Raw genomic sequence first — 22,007 nt, 5'->3', positions numbered from 1 at the left:
ATATACATATATATATATATATATATAAAAATCAGTTGTCTTATTCTGAAATATGATTTTGATCCGTATTTCTATGAAGGACATGAGCAACAGGCAGAAAACTACAGCAGTAACCAATCTTGCAAAACGACTCACATATAAGCTTGCAGCCTCCTTTTAATAGTGAAAACCTAAAATGGTTCAGAGAAATAGTATCGTGACAACTTAGTAACAAAATCCACGTGAATTCTACTTATCAAATTATCTGGTAACATGCCAGATAGGGGACGAAACACTACATAAGAAATGAGGAAAAAGTTGTCCTGCAAATATACAGTCTTGATGCTAAATACCCAGTCTGGACTTAACACTGTTAAAACCAGCCTCCACGTAGCCATGTCCTGTTAGGACTTAGGTCCTCAAGGGCAGATCTAGGTGTGCACTATTACTTCAGCTTCCTCAGTCCAGAAAAAGCTGTGACTTCCCAGTTTTAACCAGGATTGCTATGCCTTCTCTTAAAAGTTAGCATTTGTACCTCATAAATTATTCTCTGCACGAGGTCAAACTCCCCCTCCAAAGATGAATCCAGAAGCAATGCGAGGGGATTGAATTTCACTCTCATTCCGTGCCCAATTCTCTCGGAGCCAGTTTTACGCAAGTTCGTCCTCTTCCCCTGTGAGAAGGTAACACAAGTTACAGGCATTTTTCTCCTGGGAAGAACAAGAATATAGAATTGCTTATTTGAGGATGACAGCAGAAACCACCAATTAAGGGAGCGTTTAATGTGAAAGGCAGACTATTTTCTGACAATTCCAACACATTATGAATATAGTAGGTTAGGCATGTTATGAAAGATCTCTGCCTTCATGTCCAGACAAGGCCAGTATTCTACTCAAATACTGAAGTCACCTTGATGAAACACATCAAAACCATAAAACTCCCAAATCTCTAAAGATCAGGTAAAAAAATGCAAGTTTTTTGAATGCAGACCATTTCAGCATTAGGTCTCAAAGCTGTTACACAAACCAAGAACCTTGAAAGACTCCATCAAGTATGCTACTTTTTAAGCACCAATGAGAAGTTCCTAACATTTTCCTAAGTTTAGCAGAGTTTAACAGGAACAGAAACAGTTATGGAAAATGGGTTTGGAAAGAATACAGAACCAAGGGTAGAAACACTTCAGATGCTCTCAGTGATACTGGAAACCAAGTATTTCTATAGCTGAGTTTGTACTCCTTTCTTTAGAAAATATGCACACATTAGCTCAGCGCTCTCCCCAGCTGGCTGTGCAGCAGCAATAAACACTATTCATAAGGATATGTAAATTTCTGACAGATGTCCAGGCAAAGATGAATAGAAATGACTCATGTTTTGCAAGAGCAAACATGTGAAGATAAGATATATAAGACGAGATTCCCAGAAAATGCTCTTTTGCCTCTTGATTTTTACATAATATCAAAAGTAAAGGCTTTTTAAAGAAAGAGCCTGTCAGCACAACCCAGGTATTTAAATATGAAATCAAGAAGTTGGGCCGGTTTCTTCTCATCATCGCAGAATTATTACAAAACCAGACAGAAACGAGTTCTTACAATTTAGGAAATCCTACCACTCAGGCTTCCTTGTAAAAGGGAGCAAGGAAAAAGTCTTGAAAGCATGAAAACATGCAATGACTATTCCATGCAGAAGTTAAAAGCTTTAAATGTGCTTTTTAGCCTTGTAACTCCTCTGCACTGAAGTGATGGAGGAAAAAAAAAACAAACCCCACTTTCATGTATTGAGTTATTAACATTCTATTCATGGTAGGTTTTAAAAGAAATTCTTTGAGGAACTGAAAGCAGTAAGCATTTCTGTTCTACAACAGCGAGATAACACCATACCACAAACACAGATACAAACTTCCAAAACAATCAAGATGGTAAAATGCTGCCTACCCTTAGCCCAAAGAGACTCCATTTTGATGGAACTTGAGAACTGACTGATGTTAAATCAGGTTCCAAAGAAAGACTGAGAAAACATTTCAGTAGAAGTGCAAGCAGCCAATATCTACAAATGATTTTTAAAGCAGAAACTAAAGAAATATGTTTCTCCATATTTTTCAAGCAAGGCACTGTCAGATAAACAAATGCAATCTGGGATCAATATAATTAGTTTCCATCTCATATCAGCAATAGTGGGAAATGCCTGTGAAATCTGTATCTGTGCCTGAAAAAACACCCAACCAACTTCAATTTCTCTTAAGAAGAAAGTACAATTTTGATGTAGTAGGCAGACCTCTATAAGGAATGTTCTTTATAGCCTGGAAGAGTTTTACTTTTTGTGTATCACATTCCATTTGAAACTTTTCATCATGTCATAAATTCTCGAGACAACAGAGACTTTTCATTACTTTCATTCACTCTGGAGATAATAGCATCACACACACAGAACAGCTACCCAGAGACAGACTTCTAGCCTACTTGTGTGACTGTTCTCCCACATCTGCTTAAGCTTCACAGGACAACACACAGGGCTTATTGGCAGAACTTGAGATGACTTATTGACAGGGCACTGAAGTTGTGGGCTAACTAATACTTACAGGAGGCAAGGAAAACTGCCCAGTAACTTCAGGAGGCCTCATATTGAATGAGTCCTCTCCCAAACTCTCTGGTTCCCCTGATGGATAGGGAGGTGGTGGATATGGAGGATATTCTTCCATGTATACCTCCAGTGGCAGTGAAGCTTCTAGGCTTGGTTCTTCCACTTTCGGCTGCGTGAGTTCATCACCATCTGACGTGCCCTCAGGTACAGTGTCCAATGCTACAGAGGGAAGAACAGCTTCACTCTCATCTGCTGGTGTGTTTTCTGCTTCCTCAGCAATGGTCGGTTCTGGCATAGAAGCAGCTGTTTCTTTTTCCGATTCTGTACTTAGATAAGGATTTGGGATTTCTGCTGGGCTTTCAGGACTGGAAGCTGATGTCGTCTGTTTGGAAGGATGTGATGGAGCTGAGATAGTCTCCATTGCAGCCAGAGTGGTCCTCTGATACAACAGCTTCTGAATATTGGGGCCATTAGGTCCTTCTGGCTCAGTAATGGAGCTACGTTTCTTCAGTGGCCTGGGTGCATTGGACAGCTTTTTCCGTAGTGCTTCCAGATCAGCATCACTCTGGTTGCGGTACGGATTGGATAAGAAAGGCAGCAATTTCGTCGGGCTAAGGGGACGGGGTATTCGCTCTGTTTCGTGATTCTCGTGAGCAGAGGCTGTTGTTTCCATCTCAGGCTCTGGACTGCCCGGCTTGCCTTGGAGGTTTGAGTAGACATTCTCCATCTGCGGCAGCTGATTCTGTACACCAGCTCCTGCCATCACAGGCTTGCCATACACTGCAGAGCAGTTCAGAGAGGGGTGGGGAAAAAAAAACACAAGTGTGAGTATTTGATCAAAGCAGCTAAAAAGAACATGCAACCTGATTTGCCTATGTAGGGCAAAGCAGCACAATAATAAGATCAAATGTACAGAATTAATCTAGTAACCAGGTTTACCATTAGTTATCTTGCAAATGCAAGACAGTTCTTCTGCACTTTTTGTTAACGCTGATACCTTACATGATAGAGCATGTAAGACCCACCTAAGAGTCTTACAGCTGTACTAACCTGCTTAATTCCCCTGAAGTACAGCTTTATACCCACAGACTAGGTGGAAAGTACATTGATCTGACGTTTATGAAGGCAGAAGACAGGTAGAGCGCCACATGCTTACCGCTCGAGAAGTGTGGTCCTCTGGTCTGCGCCCTCGTCAAAGCGCTCTGCACTGCCTGCTGGAAGTTCTTCCCGGGAGTCTGCTGTTGCGTGTACATGCTATAAATTGAACTTGCAGCCACAGTTTGAGGCTTTCGAAATGGTGGGAGCGAGGTCTCTTTGGACGGCTGAGGGGTAAAAGGTCTCACAGCTGCTGCTGGGGGACTTTCCTGTTTGGAGGAGGGAAGAATTTGGTCCTGGCTAGAGGAAGGACCTGCAGGAGGTACAGAAATTCTTTGCTGTATCTGCTGAGAAGGATGGGAAGGCTGCTGTGCCACTGGTTTTTGTTTGTTCCCCATAGTTAAAACAGCCAAAGGCAGCTTCTGCAGGTTTCCATCCAGCTTAGTATCAGAAGGTTGCAGGTGACTGGCTTGACCAAAGTAAGGCAAGTTTATCTGTTTTGGTTTAGTGGGGACAGGTGGTGGCACCTTTGTTACATTTTTATTGGCTGCCTGAAAGACAAAAAGAAAAAGTTAAGATTAAACAGCAAAACACGTTTTAGGAGTTCTGCTGTGAAGGACCAAAGAGCCTCACAGAACGACACAGTATCTAGCATTTCTACTGCTGCTGCAATACTGGAACAGCACTGGAAACATGAAGAGATTTCTTGAAACATTTTATGATCGTAGTTGTTCATACTTTGAACCCATTCTCTTTAATTCTTTCTGTAGCAGCTATGTTTAAAACATCAAGCAATGGCAGGGCACAGTAATTTCTCTAGAGATATTGGAGGCACGTAGTAGCAGCTGTAGGCAAGAAGCTTGTTTTACAACAGAGTGCTTGTCATCCCCAGTTCTTCTGTATGACTTCAGCCCTACCTGATCAAATTGTGCCCTTGTGCCAAGATTTAGGTGGGAAGTCTTACTGCAAATCAAGCATCTGAGGGACACTGCTGCATTAAACAGTGAAACAAGTGTGTAAATGATTTTAAAAACCCCATGCAAATACCTCCATGCATATAATCGGGGTGTGTGTGTGTGTGTGAGGATATATACATACACGCTAGTATAAGTAACATAGCCATTTTCATGCATTCAGTCAAAAGGTACATTTTCATCACAGTGAGTGTAGGGACCAATCTTGAGTTACCAACTGCCATTAAAAGCCTAAAAGATTTTTTTCCTTAGAAGTAGTCTTTTAAGAGAAGACCTAGGTACTTTTCAAAGAGCTTCCTGACAGCACCATTTGAAAAGCTGTGCAGTAATCCCCATCAGATGGGATGCAGTGGTTTGAGTTTCCTGCATACCTGTGCTTCTCGCAGGAGATCTTCACTGCTCTGGTTCTTTCTCAGCGTGCCGAGCCCAGCAGACTGGTCCACAGAATCAAACATTGAGAATGGACGCACTTTCTTCTCTTTGTCTCGTAAAAAAGTTTCTCCTTCAGCTGCTGTTAGAGAGAGAGGAAGACTTTTAAAAAGGGACAACACAATCATAGGAGTAAGAGTCCTGTTCTGTGCAATATTCAAGGGGATACTTTTTGTATCCATCCTACCCCTGCGGTAAGGACCCAAGGGCCTGCCAAATCCTGTCTCTTGCAAATTTAACAGGAGGATGTAAGAAGGCATTAGTATCTACTTCACCATCTGAAACTTTTTTTTAAATATCCCTGCATCATCATACTAAAGTTTATATAGCAGTATTCCTTGATTTTTTTTGTGCTTTCAGATGAATTCTAGATATTTACTGACGTATTTAGAAGAAACAGATCTCATTAACTAGATTTTGCATATTTTAAGATTAGCCAAGCACATTTAGAACATACCTTGTCCTTCACTAGTCACCATTCCTTTTCCTGAAGTCAAGGCTGATCCTTGACTAATATGATTGTCTGTATTTGAACTACTCCAGTCAGTGGCAGATGGGGAAGGTTTTGCACTGGGGACCACAGAAGCTAGGAGAGAGCAAGGGGAACAGATTAAGCTAAAATAATTTTATTGACTTATTTATTACAGTTTTGTTTGTTTGTTTTTTAAGAGTCAGGTCTAGACCGTGCACCACTATCATATACAGGTCAACTGCTATAAATCCTATCACTTTAGATTTTTGCTCATTTGTTCATTTTAAAAAGAGAACGCAAAACCAAGCTCAGAAACAACTATCAAAGCAGCAGCAAAACTATTTGTCTGAGCACATATCTGCACTTAACAGCATTCAGACGAGAAACTTCTTTAGACTGCCTTCTTTCCAGCTAGTAACTAACTTTCCTTGTACATTTACAGTAAGTTAAAAGTGACAGGATGGTAAGAAGGGATCAGAAAGACACACCATGCAAAGAAAAATATGATGCTTTAAAGCATAAATAGATCCTACAAGTAACATCCAAAACAGCAGAAAAATCATCTGTATGTTCAGTGTGCATATAGGCACTGCATTAAAGCTGATCTTTACATTCACTGGAGTAGACATCCAGTCTGCTTCAAAAATAACTAAGAAAATGCTTGCAACTTGCTATTAGTTTAAATACTTCACCCTAAACCTTTACCTTCACTAAATTGTAAATTATCTAGTACAATAAGTGATATTAAATTGAAATGGTAATGATAAGCAGCAGAATAAAAGTTTCATTCTGACAAAGTATCGAATACTATCGCTCTAGGAAAGCAATTGTTTTGCCCAAATGCTGAAGAATACAGAGTGATGTTTTAGTTCAAATAGCACACCACCACATATTCCTGTAGCAAAAATTCAAATCTTGTGTGCACTAGAGCTAAAATTCCACTCCAGCAGTTTTAGGATCTGCAAACAGCTCCCCATTCTCCAGTACAGCAAGAGACACTTGGACTCATTTTCTGTCATGACTACTTTAATAATAGTATCTGCCAGAGCTGGAGATGGAGGGAGGGAGACAAAAAATAAACAGAACTATTCTACAAGCTCAGCCTCCATTTTTTCCTTTTGGGAAGATCAGGGTTTCTCTGATGTCCCAGATGAAAAGTAAGTCTTCTCCTCCCAAGATAGCACAGAAGAGATATTTGCAACTCTCCAGTTTCTCCAGACTTCTGCTCTCATGGAGCTGAACTGTATCTCATAGCAGAAAGCCACAGAGAAGCCAGGCAAGTCTTCATTAACACTCCTAGTGGGAGAGGCCAAGCCTCATTTCAGGTATTAGACTTACGTCTCCCCATATTCCTATGCCATCAACAAGTCAGCAAGTTTACTGCTATTTCTGTGCTACAATTAACTGCTTCCTTTATAATATTTCCTGTGATGTTGGTTAATCTTTCAGATGTGTCCTTTCCAAAACACATGATTAGAAAACTTGGCTTTGTTAGTTTTTGTTAGTTTTTAAGTCCAGGCACCAGGTTGTTACCATGTATGTCCTAAAACTGCCTCTAGAAACTCAAACGAGCACTGCTGTATAGTTTTTAGGAGTAGTTTTAAATAAATAAATAAATCGCTAGTTTACAGAAAAACCTTCCTACATCCTACGCTGTGTAACAACTCAAATTGCTCACTAAGAGGATTACTTAAACTTGTAATACATTGAATTGTATAACTTCAGTACTTATAAAATATATTCACTAAGGCAGGCAAATTGCAAGTAGCAAGACTGACATTTCAAATAATACTTTGCTTTAAAACAAAAAGACAGAACTGGTAGATAAGAAAACAAAACATTTCTGAAGAAGAAATATTAATTGTAAGCTATTACCTGCAGGAGCTTTAGCTTGTGAACTGCTCCCAGCTCTCATGTTGGGTAGAGTTTGTGTTTTTAGTGGACCATCAGGTGCCTGCAAAGCTTGTGTCCCATCTGAAAATGCTGGTTTCACCAAAAGTTCAGGTCTGGAAGCAATACGTGGCATAGTAGAGGACTGGATGTAAGGACCTACTGCTGCCACTCGACTTGGAGCAGAAGCCACAGGTTGGGGTAAATTCCCATCTGAAGAAACCTTTGGAAAAAACAAAAAGACAATTTAAAGAGTGTTATGCTGCAATATCGACCCATCAGAGTTTGAAACAGAAGTCAAAAAAGGAAAAAAACAAGTAGAAAATTATAGCCCCATTTTAAAAATGCTTTTTAAAAAAAGCTTTAAGAGATACAAACATGAGGTAGTGATAGCAGAAATTATCTAAGAAAATAATTCCACGACAGCATAAGAACAGTTTTTGTCCATAAAGAGTAAGTAGGTTAACACTAATGTACCATGAAAAGTACTTTAATAATACAAGACTTCCACCACGTATAGATAAGAACAAGTCTAGCATCTGAACAGCCTTGCCCACAAGCAAGCTTTTTTCAGACTGTATGGGCCACAAATTAAATTAATTTTTTTTTGCTATTAAATATCCCACACTTACTGGTACATTCTCTTTTTGTTGCAGAGCTGCCTTTTTCTTCCACAGGCGCTCTCGCAGCTCATTAACACGCTTATCCATGACTGCCACCTCCGAGTTGCGCTTGTTCAAACACTCCCTCTGTTGCTGCAGCTTGGCATTCTGCTCCTGGTTCAGTTTGTTCCTCAACTGAATAAATTCACAAAGCGGGGGTGGGGGGAGGAGGGGAAAACAACAAAAATCAAAACAAATTAACTTTCAGGATGAGGGACAGGAAACAGTTACAAAGAGAAAAGCCTTCTAAAAAGTCAAGTCATGCTGGCAAACTCAGCTTATTTTCTCCTGAGAAAATGTTGGTCAGTCTCCAAATTTTGCAGAAAGGAAAGGTATATACACTGCGCGCTCCTCCTCCTGTTTACCTTGAACCCGGTACAACTAACTCTCCATCCTCAGCACACAGGCGGCCACGCAGCTTTCTCAGGAACAGGAGCAATAGGATTTCTTCCCAACGAGGCAAGAAACGACCCAACCAACTTTTAGCCCTTAGAGCTGTGGTTCATAAGCCAGCTTTGCCTTTACCTGCAGCTCCTTGTACAGGCGGTCAAGCTCAGCTACAGCTGACTGGTTGTCGTGGTAACCATCAATTCGGCCGTTCTTCAGCATCTCCAGTTGCCTGGTGAGTTCCTCTACCTTTGACACCGCCAGCACCAGCTCGCGCTGCTTTTGCTGGAACAGGCTGTTCATCTGTTCAATCTCCTCCACTGGAGAGGACGAGAGAGCACAATAGCTGCCCTGAGAAACAGGCGAGCGTGGGCTGCTTCCAAGGCGGCCGTTAAGGGGACAGAGAGCGCCCTGCCGGCCTCCGGAGCCGTGCTGCACGGAGGCTGCGGCTGCCTGCCGCAAACTCACGGTCCCTGTCAAACCAGCTCTTGTCGAAGCATTTGTAAAAGCAAACAGACTAGCAAGATTATGTAAATTCGGTCTACTTAGAGCACTGATGGGGAGGGAAAAAGAACACTTTTTACTTTCTGAAGCATGGAAAGAAACAAAACCACATACCTGGCTGAATTTAGTCTTAGAAGCCTAAATTCACTTAATGCTGAATTCCACAGGAAGACACTTGCTCAACCACAAAGCATATTTATGATATTTAAAACTCCAAATTTAGGTCATAGGAACTCAAATGACAAAACACTTCAGCTGTTATATTAAACAACGACTCAGAGGGCTTTTTAGGGTCTGTTACAAACAGGTGTCATCAGCTGCTCCCACTGCCAAAACTGTTGCATAATAGAACAAAGTTTAAGGACTCATTAAGAGTTCAAGCAAGTATGAAGACCAGACCTGCTGGGGATGGTGCAGGGTAACAGATACACGTACTCCAAGATCCTGTATTACTCTACCATCCTTCTATTCCTTTAAACTGATGTTTATTTTGTGCAACAGAACCCAAACAGAAAATGCATTCTTCACATAGAAAAAACACTTTTGCTTTAACTGTAAAGCACCATGCTTCCTATTAAAACAACATTTTTATTTATATTTTACCTTAATAAACCAATATATTTTCATTTTAGTCCAGCTGGAAATGACAATATGTATAGAGGGAGGATGAAAAGGTAGGCAGAAAAACTTGTGTTGATATGAAGTCTGAAATAAATATTTAATGTTGCATCAACATGCTGAACTGCAAGCACCCAACTAGTACTGTAGCAAGCCAGACACTAGTCGGATTTCCATAATTAAAAAGAAAATACTTGGCCACTTTGGCCATTAAGTTACCTGTTGCATAAGAGGCAACACATGGGTATCAGGCCAAGCTTTGTTATAGGCCAAGAAAATGACACTCTAAATGTGTGGGGTATTAACATCAAGGACGGAAAAAGTTGCTGTGGTACACAAGTAAATGTCTTGGTTTCAGCTGGGATAGAGTTAATATTCTTCCTAGTAGCTGGTATGGTGCTGCGTTTTGGATTTAGCATGAGAATAATGCTGATAACACACTGATGTTTTAGTTGTTGCTACATAGTGCTTACACCAAGTCAAGGACTTCTCACTTCTCATGCTCTACCAACTGAGAAAACTGGAGATGCACAAGATACTGGAAGGGGGCACAGCCAGGACAGCTGACCCAAACAGGCCAAAGGGATATTCCATACCATATGACATCATCCTCAGTATATAAACTAGGGGAAAGCTGGCTAAGGGGATGCTACTCAGGGACTAGCTGGTCATCGGTTGGCAGATGGTGAGCAACTGCATTGTGCACCACTTGGTTTGTATATTCTTTTGTCATCGTTATTATTACTATTTTATTTCAATTATTAAACTGTTCCTATCTCAACCCATGAGTTTTTTCACTTTTTATCTCAAACCATGAATTTCCTCACTTTTACTCTTCCGATTCTCTCTCCCATCCCACCACGGGGAGGGAAGGGAGTGAGCAAGCAGCTGTGTGGTGCTCAGTTGCCGGATGGGGTTAAACCTTGACAGTAAGGACAAAAACCTACACTGTAATTAAAGAGCAGATATACTAGGCTCAAAACACAGGGTGCCCTTATGGGATATTTTAAAATACAGTAAGAAAAATCTATTTTGTTCTAAGTCATTCAGGACTTTTCTTGGTAAATACAAGATATGAAATTATTAAGAGTTCCTGGAACCCTGTAAACACCTCCTCTGAATCACTGAAATCACCAGAAATTTTAGGGTTCCAAGAACCACTCTTCATGAAAAAAAAATCACAGGCTACTTTCCCCAAGCAGCAACTCACCTAATTTCCCATTGCTGAGTCTTTTTTGCTCCACATGGCCTTTCAGTGCTCTCACTTTCTTAAGTTTGGCTTCCTGATTCTCAGCAATTTCCTTTAATCGCTTCAGTTTTTCCTGTTCAGCAGCTTGCTGTTGCTGTCGCTGATCTTGCTGCTTCAGGAATTTCAGACGTTGTTCCTGCAGTCAAGACAAGGAGGTGTTTTTTTTTTTTTTCTTATTTAATTAACTTATGGTAAGGTACTGACAGATACAATCTCCACAGCAGCTCAGAACAGCTTTAGCCCAGTGTCCTGATTTCTCAGCATCAAGGGAAGTCTGAGAGAACAGAGCAAACACGTACCAATTCTGTCCCAATACAATCTTCCAGGTACAGCCATTCTGTAGTACAAGAACCTACTGAAACAGAGGTGGTAACAGTGTCTAACAGCCCCCAGTAAATTTTCCTTACATGAAATCTCTCAAAACCCTTTCAAGTCAAACAAAAATTTTAGCATTCATGTTCCATGACATGATTTCATTTAATCACTACTTGGCTCTTGAGTTGCAAGAGCTAATGATTATTTCCCCTCTACCTTCTCCATCTGTACTTTACAGATCTCTATCATATGTCACATTTTAAACAACTGTAAGTCATACTGGAGAATATTAGACATTCTTTATACAGAAGGCATTCCATAAATTATTGATCATTTTCACCATTGTTTGTACTTTTACTAGTTCTGCTAGAACCTCCCTGAGATGGGGATCACTGCACACCAAAGCTCTGAAAATTTACTGTTTCCTGGTAATGATCACTACTATCACAACACAGGATGATTCAAGACATGGGAAAACCTTCACAGTGACCTGGCCCCATTTATACAACAGACATCACCTCAGTGGAGAGGATCTTTTTGCCTCCCCAAGAGCATAAGAGTAAAATGGTGCGCTACCAGTTTTTATATACAGATGCCTATAGTTCAGAGCTTAAAGAAACCACTAGATCACCTATAGAGATTTCCTTTAAATCACTGGCCATTATACATTGCTTTCAGTTCTGGAGATGATCAGTTGTTACAGAGGTAGGAGAACTACTAAGACTTTCCCAAGCACCCACTAACAAACAGCCAAGACTACCACTGCTTACTAACATTAGAACTCAACAACTCCTCAAAAAAAAAAAAAAAAAAAATCAGCCATCATATTTAGAAACAGGGACTCTTGTGCACTTTGAATAAAAAAGGAAGAGCAAAAGAGTGAGCTTGCCTTCCAGAGAAAGCCAGGCAGCACCTGCAGTTTATGTACTAGTTTAGAGTCAATCCCACACAGGAAAATGTCAAAAAATAGATATTACAGCTCATGTCTAGAAAGAAAACTTATCCCCCCCCCCCTCTATTTTTAATACTGCATCTGATTTCAGAAGGCAGGAAATAGGCAATGGAATGCCTCTGTTTGGAACAAACCTGCTTTCCTAGGTGCCCTTTCAGAGAGGCAAGGTTAAATGAAAAGTTCTCCAACAGGACACCCACAAGGCTACTCTTCTGCAAACCACAGGCAACAGACATCTACCTGGATGGGTAGCTATCCAGTCTCAAACTCGTAATTTTTATTTTGGGGTTTTTTTTAGGTCTTGTACAATTCCCTTTATAGTAAATAGACATAGTGTTCCTATTTCTGGTTTCATGTATATATAGTGACTACAGTGTTACTGCTATTATTAGACCAAGGTCTATTACCATCACCTGTCAGTGAAACAGCCAAAAGTTACAAAAGTTTAGGCTTCTCTTTTATGTGAAACACTCATCTGTCAGCTTGCAACCGAGAAGAGGGCAACATTCTACCTTGGCAAATTAATCTGTGCAGGATGGGTATTAATTGTGCTGCTAAAGTTCAAGTGAAAAGTCTAATCATTTCTTACATTTATATTTGCATCTTCTTCATACCAGTTCTTATCATAAAACAGAAATGAAGTTTTATTGGCTATTTTGACAGGCCGTAGTATCATTCTGCAGGTCCTTCAAACCATCAGAAAGCCATAGTTTGAAGCAGTTCCCTGAGATATGCTTATTGAAAGCCCAGGGAACCAAAGAAGATGCTGAACATAGGGAGGTAGGGGAGAGAAGGGTAGAACTCAGCTACCTCGAAAGGAGAGCGAGAGAGGGCTTCTGACAGAGGAAGAGTAGCAAGACAGAAGCAGCCTTCTTCCCCTGTAGAGCACATTCTGAAAGGCATGGTAACTCCTCCACCCAGAGTATTTTTTCCCCCTAAACAATTCAGGAGCACCCTGTGTGCTTTCATTAGCTTTTCTGTTAGTGTTCAGCAACCATTTTATAAATCACTCTCCTAGTTGCTTTTATCACATACATGCCATCTTTTCCAGATGGCTGCCCCAGGAAACCAGGCACATTGAACTCTGTCAGGAGAAAGCGAGATATCATTAGAGGACAGCATTATATAGAGACAAAAGTGTTGTTCAGTGATCAAACCGCTGAATGGCTGGTCACCACATGGAACACAAATAGGGCTGGCAGAGCCACCAGGATGAATAACAATATATTAATGTTATGTGTTCTATCCTTTTCATAAGCTGTACGGTCACTTCTATCACTGGCATTATTTTAATGTTTTACTACTGGATATTTGCATAAGTTGACTTTCAAATTTAAAAAGACAGAGCCAAAGAAAGGGCGCGCTCTGTTTATAAGAGGTAGGAAAAAAAAAAAAACACACCCCAACCACACACAAATCTCCAACCCTCCCTCCACCTCATGTGACTCTTACTACCTTTGTTCCTGGCTGTAAACAATCTCATTCCAAACTCACCTTGTTAGCCAGCATTTGCTGTTGAGCCTCAATTTGTTGCTGCTGGCGTGATGCCATTTCCTGAAGTTCAGCCAGTGTCATATCCATCCTTGGAGCAGTGACCTGTCAAAGAAAATCCAAAGCATGCTAAGTCTAGAATTTTTAATTTGGCTCTAGACCTACTGCAGAAAACTACGGTAAAGATCTTGAAAAAAAACCAACTAACTAGCCAATAAAATAGTTAGAAAGAAATGGCATATTTTCATGGTAAAAGGATAAATAGTTCTAAGTTCATACACATGCATAGCCCAATCCAGCAACACACATAAGCTGACATCTCTTGAAACATTAATATTTCTAGCAAAATCCCAGCTGCATTTTAAAGAGGCATTTCAGGGCCCTTTATAATTAAGCTCAGCATGAATCAGCTTTGACTGACCGAGCCCAGAATGCTCAGCACACCGCAGGGTAGATTGTTGATAGATCTGTATCATTGCAATTCAAAGAACTTCGACATAACTTGAAGAAAATGTAAATATAGCAAATGTAAAGTTTAAATATAGCAGGGTAAAAAACCCAGCACCCTCAAAGGTAGCACTATTATTACATTAGTTATCGGTTTGTATTTGTTTTCTGAATCTAGATTCAATCTTGTATCTGTAATTGTATCTTCTGGACCAGGAATAAATGACAGACAATGGATTCCATGCTGAAACACTAACTGGTCTCAACTTGAAATCTGAAACTAAGGCTTCTCTGACACAAAACTGAATGTGAAAATAATCAATGAACTGAAAGAAAACAGAGAAAATTTTCAATGGGAGTAGAGAAAGGGAAAGTATATTGAATTTATATGGATGCTATCAGAGCAGCAAACACAGATATGGCAGCCAATGGATCTGAGAGACATCCTAAGAACTGAAATCAAGGGTGATAATTGTTAGAGGCTTTGTGTCTGTTTTGGAGCAGTCATTAGAAATCTCTCCAAAATACTCTCTCAGTTTCCAGGGTAGGACTTGCACCAGTATCTCAAAGGAAGGGACGCCTTCATTTGCACTATACTGGCCATTGCATCAAGCACTTACTCCATTCTCTATTCTTCGATCACCAGGCACTTTCACACCATTTCTTTTTAAGGCTAGATCTTGAGACCTTTGTCCAGTCCCTAGGTAGAAATACAGGATAGTCAAAGATAGTAAGGTATTTTAGGATTTTTCTTATCCCTTTAGACATAGCATTCAATACAAAAGGAGAAAGAGTACCATCATTTTGGCTTAGAATCTGAACAACTGTTCTTCCCCTGCTCTTACCACTAAGACAACCGATAACACAAGATATTTTATGAAGAGGCTGCTGTTTTGTCAACTTTTTTTTAAGATACAAGACAGTTTAAAAACAGACAAACAAAAAAGCTTAACCAACAGTATGCTATTTCAGTATTTCTCCCGCAGCCCACAGTCCCCTAGTAAGTCTGCATTACAAACAAATAGTCACAAAAACATGTTCCCCTCTGCAATGACACAAAAATACCTGGTTAATTCAGAGAGGCATTTGAACCAGCATCTAGATGTTTTGGTGTGCCTTTTTCAACTGTCTCACAGAGAATATCAATAACAATACTTAAAGGTTAGTCACTTGTCATGAAAGATGCACCATTTAATCTACAGCTGATTATCTGCACATAAAGTTTAAAAGCACGAAGTTTTTTCTTCCTGGAAGCCATTGTGACAGTAAAGATGCTACTTAACTAGAATCCTACTTTCATGTTTCCATCAAATTAGGTACGAATGGTGTTCAGGTGCCAAATACCAAGGCTCACTCATTTCCCTGTAGGACATACATGTACTACAGGATGAAGCCATCTCTGTTAACTTCTTGCTCACTTGACACCTATTTCAAGAGCATATTCCTGCAAGACTAACTGCAGAGCTCCTAACTTATTAATTTGCTCTTCCTCAAACATATTTTCTTAGCAATGCTATGGCAAGTAAAATGCCAATAATCCTTATACTATGAGCAAAATTACATCCTGACAACTAAACTGCACTGTAAGATCCTTAATAGGTAGAGATGGCACAGCTTCTATCATCATTATACATTTCAAACATCAAGACACATTTAGCCATTTTAAAAATATGCTGAGTACAATGACACTTTACACAAAAGTGGTGTTTCCAATACCAAGGACAAAAACAGAAAAAGGGGAAGAAGCAGCCTGATTTACAGGTAAAAGTCTTTAAGGATTCTAACTGAAGAGATTCATTTGGGATGCACAGAAAAACCTTCAAAAGCAAAAAGTTAATTTTCTTTATAGGTTTCATATTTAGATTTACAATGCATAGATACTACATTCTCAGAGAACTTGACTAGGCAGTTCATTTAATGTTGTTCCTGAAACTAACACGAATGTGTAGATTGTCACAGAAACATCGAAGAACTATTATCTTTTGCCAAGTATGCCAAGTCTATCACCCTGGTTAAGTATTATCCAGGTGAAACATCCTAAGCCCAAATAATAAGTTACATCACTGGACAACAGTTTGGTTACTAGATTTAAAAAGAAGAGACCATCACAGATCTCTAGATAATAAACTGTGGCTAATATATTTAGCACAGGATGCACTTGGATGCTTTGGTGATGACCAGCTCTAGAAAGCCTGCAAAAAGTTTCAATTTGGATTTAATGTCCCCAGATTTGGCAAGGGAGGATGAAGTATTTACTAAAATGAACAAGTTTTCTGTTACCAGCATTCTCTGTTCCTAAGAAAATAACGGTCAGACCAAAGAGGGCTGCAACACCATACTGACTACCAACATTAATAAATAACATACACAAGCTGTTTCCTTAACCCTGAGGAATGAAATGAAACTTAGACAAATGAACCAGCTGAGATCAACACCTACCTGCTTCCCGGCAGGGAGAGCGCTCATGCCGAAGAAAGAAACGAACCTCACTTCTCTGCATCCCGAAGCGCTGCAAAATATCCAGCATCCGTTCATTATCAGATATGGGGCGTTCTGAAAAGGTAAAAAGCCAGTTGGTTATTACACCCCTATGTAGCTTAGGCACATACCAAAACAAAACAACCTGTTCATCACCTTTTACTTGAACACCTGTTATTACTCAGGTGCATCTAACCCTTGCCCTCGCCCAAGGCGCCCTTAGGAAGGTGCTGTACTGCTCCTTGCTTCTGAAATTAAACCAACATCTCTGAAAAGCAGATATAACCCTTTAAAAGTCCGGCCCCGAAGGGAGATGCTGAGGCACTGTCGCATTCCAAGGGGAAGCGAACACACAGTTTAGAGCTTTTGGCTCTAGCGCCTTAAGTTTCATATCTGCAAATCATCTCACACGCTCACCGCCGCAGGAAACGTGCTGGAGTACCTTTTGCTCTACTTCTGTGGTATCTCAGGCAAACTTATTTCTCAGTCATTCCCACACCCTCCTCAAGGGCTCCTCCGCCCGGATTCCTATAGGGACTCATCTACTTCCTATTCCAGTGAGAATTAAGGGAGATGCAAAGATAAACTCTCAGAGAAGAGGAATTCTTCTCTTAACGCTCCATAAGGATTGCAATCAAATGCCAGATTGCAGCCCCTGCGTTCAAGCTCAGGCAGAAGCACGCAATACCCTGAAGAGGCTCCTAGGCAGTACCCAACGGGTCTGACCCTCAGCAAGCCATCAGAGCTCCTGTCACTTCAAGTGTTCTCCTACAGCACCTGTCAGCCATAGATCCTGCTCACTCTCTTGGACAGCAAATTTGAAGTTCAGATTACACGCATTTCAAAAGCCGTGCTTCTGGTAAACCTGGAAAAGCTGAACTATTTTGGATTCATGGCTCAAAGGAAAAAAGATGAGACAGTGGGAAGCAACTCCAATAACAATTTGCTATTCTTTTCACGTGGTTAAGATGAAGTGTCTTAAAAAGTTACATGCACAAGGTCCACTGAATTTCTTTTCCTGCTTTTGTTCCGAAGTTCAGCATTCAATCACATCTCTAATTTTTAAGCCTTACTTGTTGCCTTTTGGTGTCACAAAAATCCAGTGGGAGTCTATATCGCCTTCATTTACCAGTCACTCCTCCCGTTCTTGTATTACTGTTCTTTCAAATTTTACACACTTCATAGCTGTGCATTCACGGGGAGGATATAATTACAATTACTTATCGGCCTCTAAATCTTTACATAAAAGCAAGTGCTTTTGTTATCCTAGACATTTTACCACGTATTTTTACGTCTGTGCTAAAAGTGATGGCAAACATGCAGTCAATACATTAGTCAAACTTATGTAGTCAGGATACTGTCATAGTATCTTATGACAACATGAGACTCACGATCAGGTTAGAGCCAGATAAACAGAATATATTGTTCCTGGCCTGAGAAATAAGACAAGCAGACAAATACTGAAATTAAATACCCCCACTTTTGCACCAGTTTCATTTTTCCTGACATTGCTTTTGTTGGATGTTTCCTTTTGTTATTTAAGCAAGGGGAGGAGGAAAAAAAAAAAAAAGAAAAAAAGGAAATCAGAGTAATTCATTCATATTCAATGGAGACTCTTTCAAAGTCACTATCTTAATACGGAATAATCATTTCAGGGGAAAATTGTTGGTGTTAAGTATAAATGTTTTCAGTTTCATAAGAAAGAGGAGCTACTAACATGTTTTCAGCATGCGAAAAGCTCTTTTCAACATAAAAGTGTTTCTTTAAATGAAAATGCTGCAGCTGTGCTCTAGCAATCTAGGAAGGAAAATTTCTGGAGTCACTGTCAAAAGAGATTAGCTTTACAGAATAAGCAAGTAGGTCACTGTTACAGAAAAAGCAGTCTCTTGGCGGTTACTTGTCTAGACAACTATAAAAGCTCTTCATCTGCTAAACCTTAATTCAAGGGAGGGGGGGAAGGGAGAAAACCAACAAAAAACACAACAATATCACTGCCAGATTTCCATCTTAAAGATACAGCAGACTTACGAGACAGATTTCTAGCAGCTCGGCAATACTTCAACTGAAACTCTATAATCAAGGGAGATGCCCTTTACGCAAGGATTCTGTCAATACCACTCTGACTTCAAAGGAAGGTCAAAGAGATTTTCAAATACCAAACAAAACTTCTTTTGGAAAGCTCAAGAAGAAAGGACAAACAATCAGACTTCATTTGTTTTATTCCCTAACTATCTGTCTCAAAGAAAAAAAAAATACATCTTTATTACATGCACACGCCTTTTTACTGCTTTCCACCCCCTTGGCCATCACTGGCCAAGGTAGTCACCTAAGAATTCTGTTGATAATAGGAAGATCAAGGATGTTTACCCTGATACTCATCAAATTTCAAGCAAAACTGGGAGGACAGGAAGAGTAGTAAACTTGCCCCCTTCAGGGAGCAGAGTGCCTCAAGCACACTTGCAGCAATCTTTCAAAGTACGCTTAATAAGGTCTGACAACAGAAGCTAAAATTCCTGAGCAAGCATCAGAAAGAGAGAGACACAAGCAATCTAAGAAGGATCTTGGTAACTGAAGTCTGAGAAGTCATTTTCCAACATAAATCTTTTGTTTCTGCCCCAGAAAGTTAGCTGCCGCATGTCATGTTGCTTCTAAAGTTTAATTTGTTCAGTGTAAAATGAAAAAAAAAATAAAAGTCATGGCATAGCTTGACAAAACAAGACAGTGAATTTTGCTGACATCTAAAATGATATTTGGTAAAAGCTAAAAATATTTGTCTGCCTTCCCGTCCCCGCCAAAATCCAAGATAGAGATGAAAACATATCTTGCAAATGGTTGCTGCTGGATGTCATACAGATGCTTAAGAAAGGATATATTTTATGCAAAACAACATGTATGTACTTCATCCAGTACTCAAGTCTTTTGATATTACATGATTTAAGACTACTGCATTTTTGTTACCAAGTACAATTTGAAACTGCGTACCATTTCACATACACACACAGAGGAGTGTTTGTATATAGGAGTAATTAGTAAGTATGACAGGATCAGTGAAGGGAACAAGAATAATTTGGTTTCTAAAACAATTGTCAAAGTTTTCACTGTATAAATGAATGATACTTTTTTGGGGGTCTTATGGCAATAGCTGTGCAAATAACATTTAAGTATCTCTTCTCATGGTATCTCATGACATCCTTGCAAAGACTAATCTCATAAAAAATTCTGTGCTTCACTTTATGTTTCTGTATCCAGATTATTTTCTTACATCTCCTTGTGTACCAGAGAGGCTGACAACTTCATTTTGCAAATAAATCTCCTTATATTATGTAGTCCCACCCACCCAGAAGTTCACTTTTCAGCTTGACAAGACCATTTGGACACTAAGTACTGTCAGACTTCACTTGCCTCTCAGTATAGGTGCTCTCCCTTCATTTCAGGACAACCTTGCTGCCCGTTCTAGCATACTCTACGTCAACATCTCAAAAGCCAATCAAGAATCCAGGTTCAGGAAAGACAAGCAGGGCTCCAACTTTGGTAATGACAAGAAAACCCTGTCCCTCACCATCACAATCTGTGCTCTTCAGCAGGGCACAGGGCTAAGACAAACTATAAATTCAGTGGTTTTACCTAGACCTTTATTTTACTTGTATGTCTCTGTTGACTTTGGTATTGTATTGATTTAGACAGAATTGGACAAAGACATACAATAAAAACACTTTCCTAAAAGATCTCTTTCCATGCTGCATTAGTGATTTTATTTTCCTATCATTTATAAAGAAAAGATGCTTTCTTTTCTAAGAAGAAGAAAAAAATTCTGTGGCATTTTTTAAACTTAGAAATATCAGAAACGTTACATTTCTGTCCGAAGGGGCTAAAAATCAAGAGACAACTCAGGTATCTTATGCTATTAAACAAACATCCAGCTCACCAAGGACGACTTTGAACAGGTGTGAGCCTGGCCAACAGCAGAGGAAGACAGGAACATAAGCCCTTATTAGCTGATTCTTTTATAATTTTATTGAAGCATCTCAAAAAAGTTGGATCAAATATCATTATTTTTCTTGACTTAAAATCCTGTCCATGACTCATCTATTTCATGCCTCTGGATAGCTACCAATATCTAAGGAGTACCATGGCGACAGGAGATAGTCAAGAGTCCTTTCCCATTTAAGCCATGAAAAGTTAGCCACACTTTAGCTTTTGATTTGTTTGGTGACATGTTCTCCACTTCCAATGGAGCATGGCAAGCTAGGGAGATTTGAACTTCCAAGACAAAAATCAGCAAGAACACAGACAAAAAAAAAAGGCAAAGAACCACAAACATAAAATCCTCTTCCACAGGCTTAAAAGGACAGAGGACAGTCCAAAGTAGTTTGTGTGTCCTCCCTCCCATCCACCACCCACCTTCTTTAGAGCACTTCACATCAGGTAACTCCTACTACTTCTGGTAACACTCCTTCCCATCCAAAGTCAACCAACACAATCCGGAACAACAAAGGCGCCATCAGAAAAAGAAAGTTTTCCTTTGACACTACAAGTGAAAATGGCTATGGGGTTGAAGAAATTATTCTGACTGGGTCACAGAACTACTGAGACTTACTACTTCAAAAACCCCACACAGGCCACTGGGATCCCACTGTGGGGAAAAGAAGGAAGAGAAAACAATTCTCCCACACCCTTCAGAGATTCGTTTGAGTCAGAGAAGGGCTGCATACACACAAGAAAATCTACATGCTTGATCCCCCTTCTTCTAACTCATTTTTGCATGCGTGAGCCTCTTTGTAGATGCATTATCATACAGCAGGTCTGATGAAGACATTAACAAACTGTAAGGCAGAAACCCTCTGGGACAGGACCACATTTGCCAGGTCTCCATGTGGTACCTTATTAGAAGCAGTGAATGCCCAGCACATCACAAAGTGCAAGCCTAACCTACCTGAGCCACACCACACTTCAGCCAGGTGGCACTCGCTCTCACCAGGCTCCTTGCACAGCTCCACCACATCTCTGCAGGTCGTTTCGGGGGTGACTGGCACCTCAGTGAAGTGCTGCTCGTTGTTACTGAGGTACACAGTCAGAAACATCTGGAAAAGACAAAGGCAACAGCACACGGTTACTTTGCAATACAAAGCCAGACTGCACATCGGAGTCACAATCCTCTCATTAAATGCATTATTTTCAACGCAATTGTATCATTTGTTATCAACTACTGTGCATATAGAATTTCAAAACAAAACCAAATTTCTTTTTAAGGTACAAGCAAGCGAAACACTATGGAAGTAATTCTCTGCTCAACTAAATTACATTGCTGGAGGATTGGTTGGTTTTAAAGCTGGACCTACTGCTCCTTCCTTCTCTCTTAAGGCGATGCGTCAGAACTCTTCCCACCTTACTATATGTATATACTGCACCCATTTGACACAGCCAGAAAAACAGTCACCTAGAGTTCAGAAATATTCTTTATAGTGAAAAACAATGGCAATTACATCTA

The 22,007-nt window shown here is 40.0% G+C and overlaps 1 protein-coding gene across 1 annotated transcript; it reads right to left on the bottom strand.

Annotated features, from left to right (window-relative positions):
• Nucleotides 1-514: 514 nt before the first annotated feature.
• TP53BP2 (tumor protein p53 binding protein 2) lies at nucleotides 515-21,600 on the bottom strand (the record flags this gene model as incomplete). Its single annotated transcript, XM_010292999.1, has 13 exons — nucleotides 21,453-21,600; nucleotides 16,481-16,594; nucleotides 14,662-14,741; nucleotides 13,598-13,699; nucleotides 10,798-10,972; nucleotides 8,604-8,785; nucleotides 8,049-8,213; nucleotides 7,402-7,639; nucleotides 5,512-5,640; nucleotides 4,997-5,133; nucleotides 3,713-4,202; nucleotides 2,555-3,336; nucleotides 515-652 (listed from the first exon to the last, which is right to left on the bottom strand). Coding segments are annotated over exons 1-13 (2,880 nt in total), but the record flags the coding sequence as incomplete, so codon positions are not given.
• Nucleotides 21,601-22,007: the final 407 nt, after the last annotated feature.

Source organism: Phaethon lepturus, unplaced genomic scaffold (assembly GCF_000687285.1).
Source record: "Phaethon lepturus isolate BGI_N335 unplaced genomic scaffold, ASM68728v1 scaffold26910, whole genome shotgun sequence".
NCBI classification, from domain to species: Eukaryota; Metazoa; Chordata; class Aves; order Phaethontiformes; family Phaethontidae; genus Phaethon; species Phaethon lepturus.
Note: the sequence above shows the minus strand (reverse complement) of the source record. Positions and strands in the feature narration are given on the sequence as shown.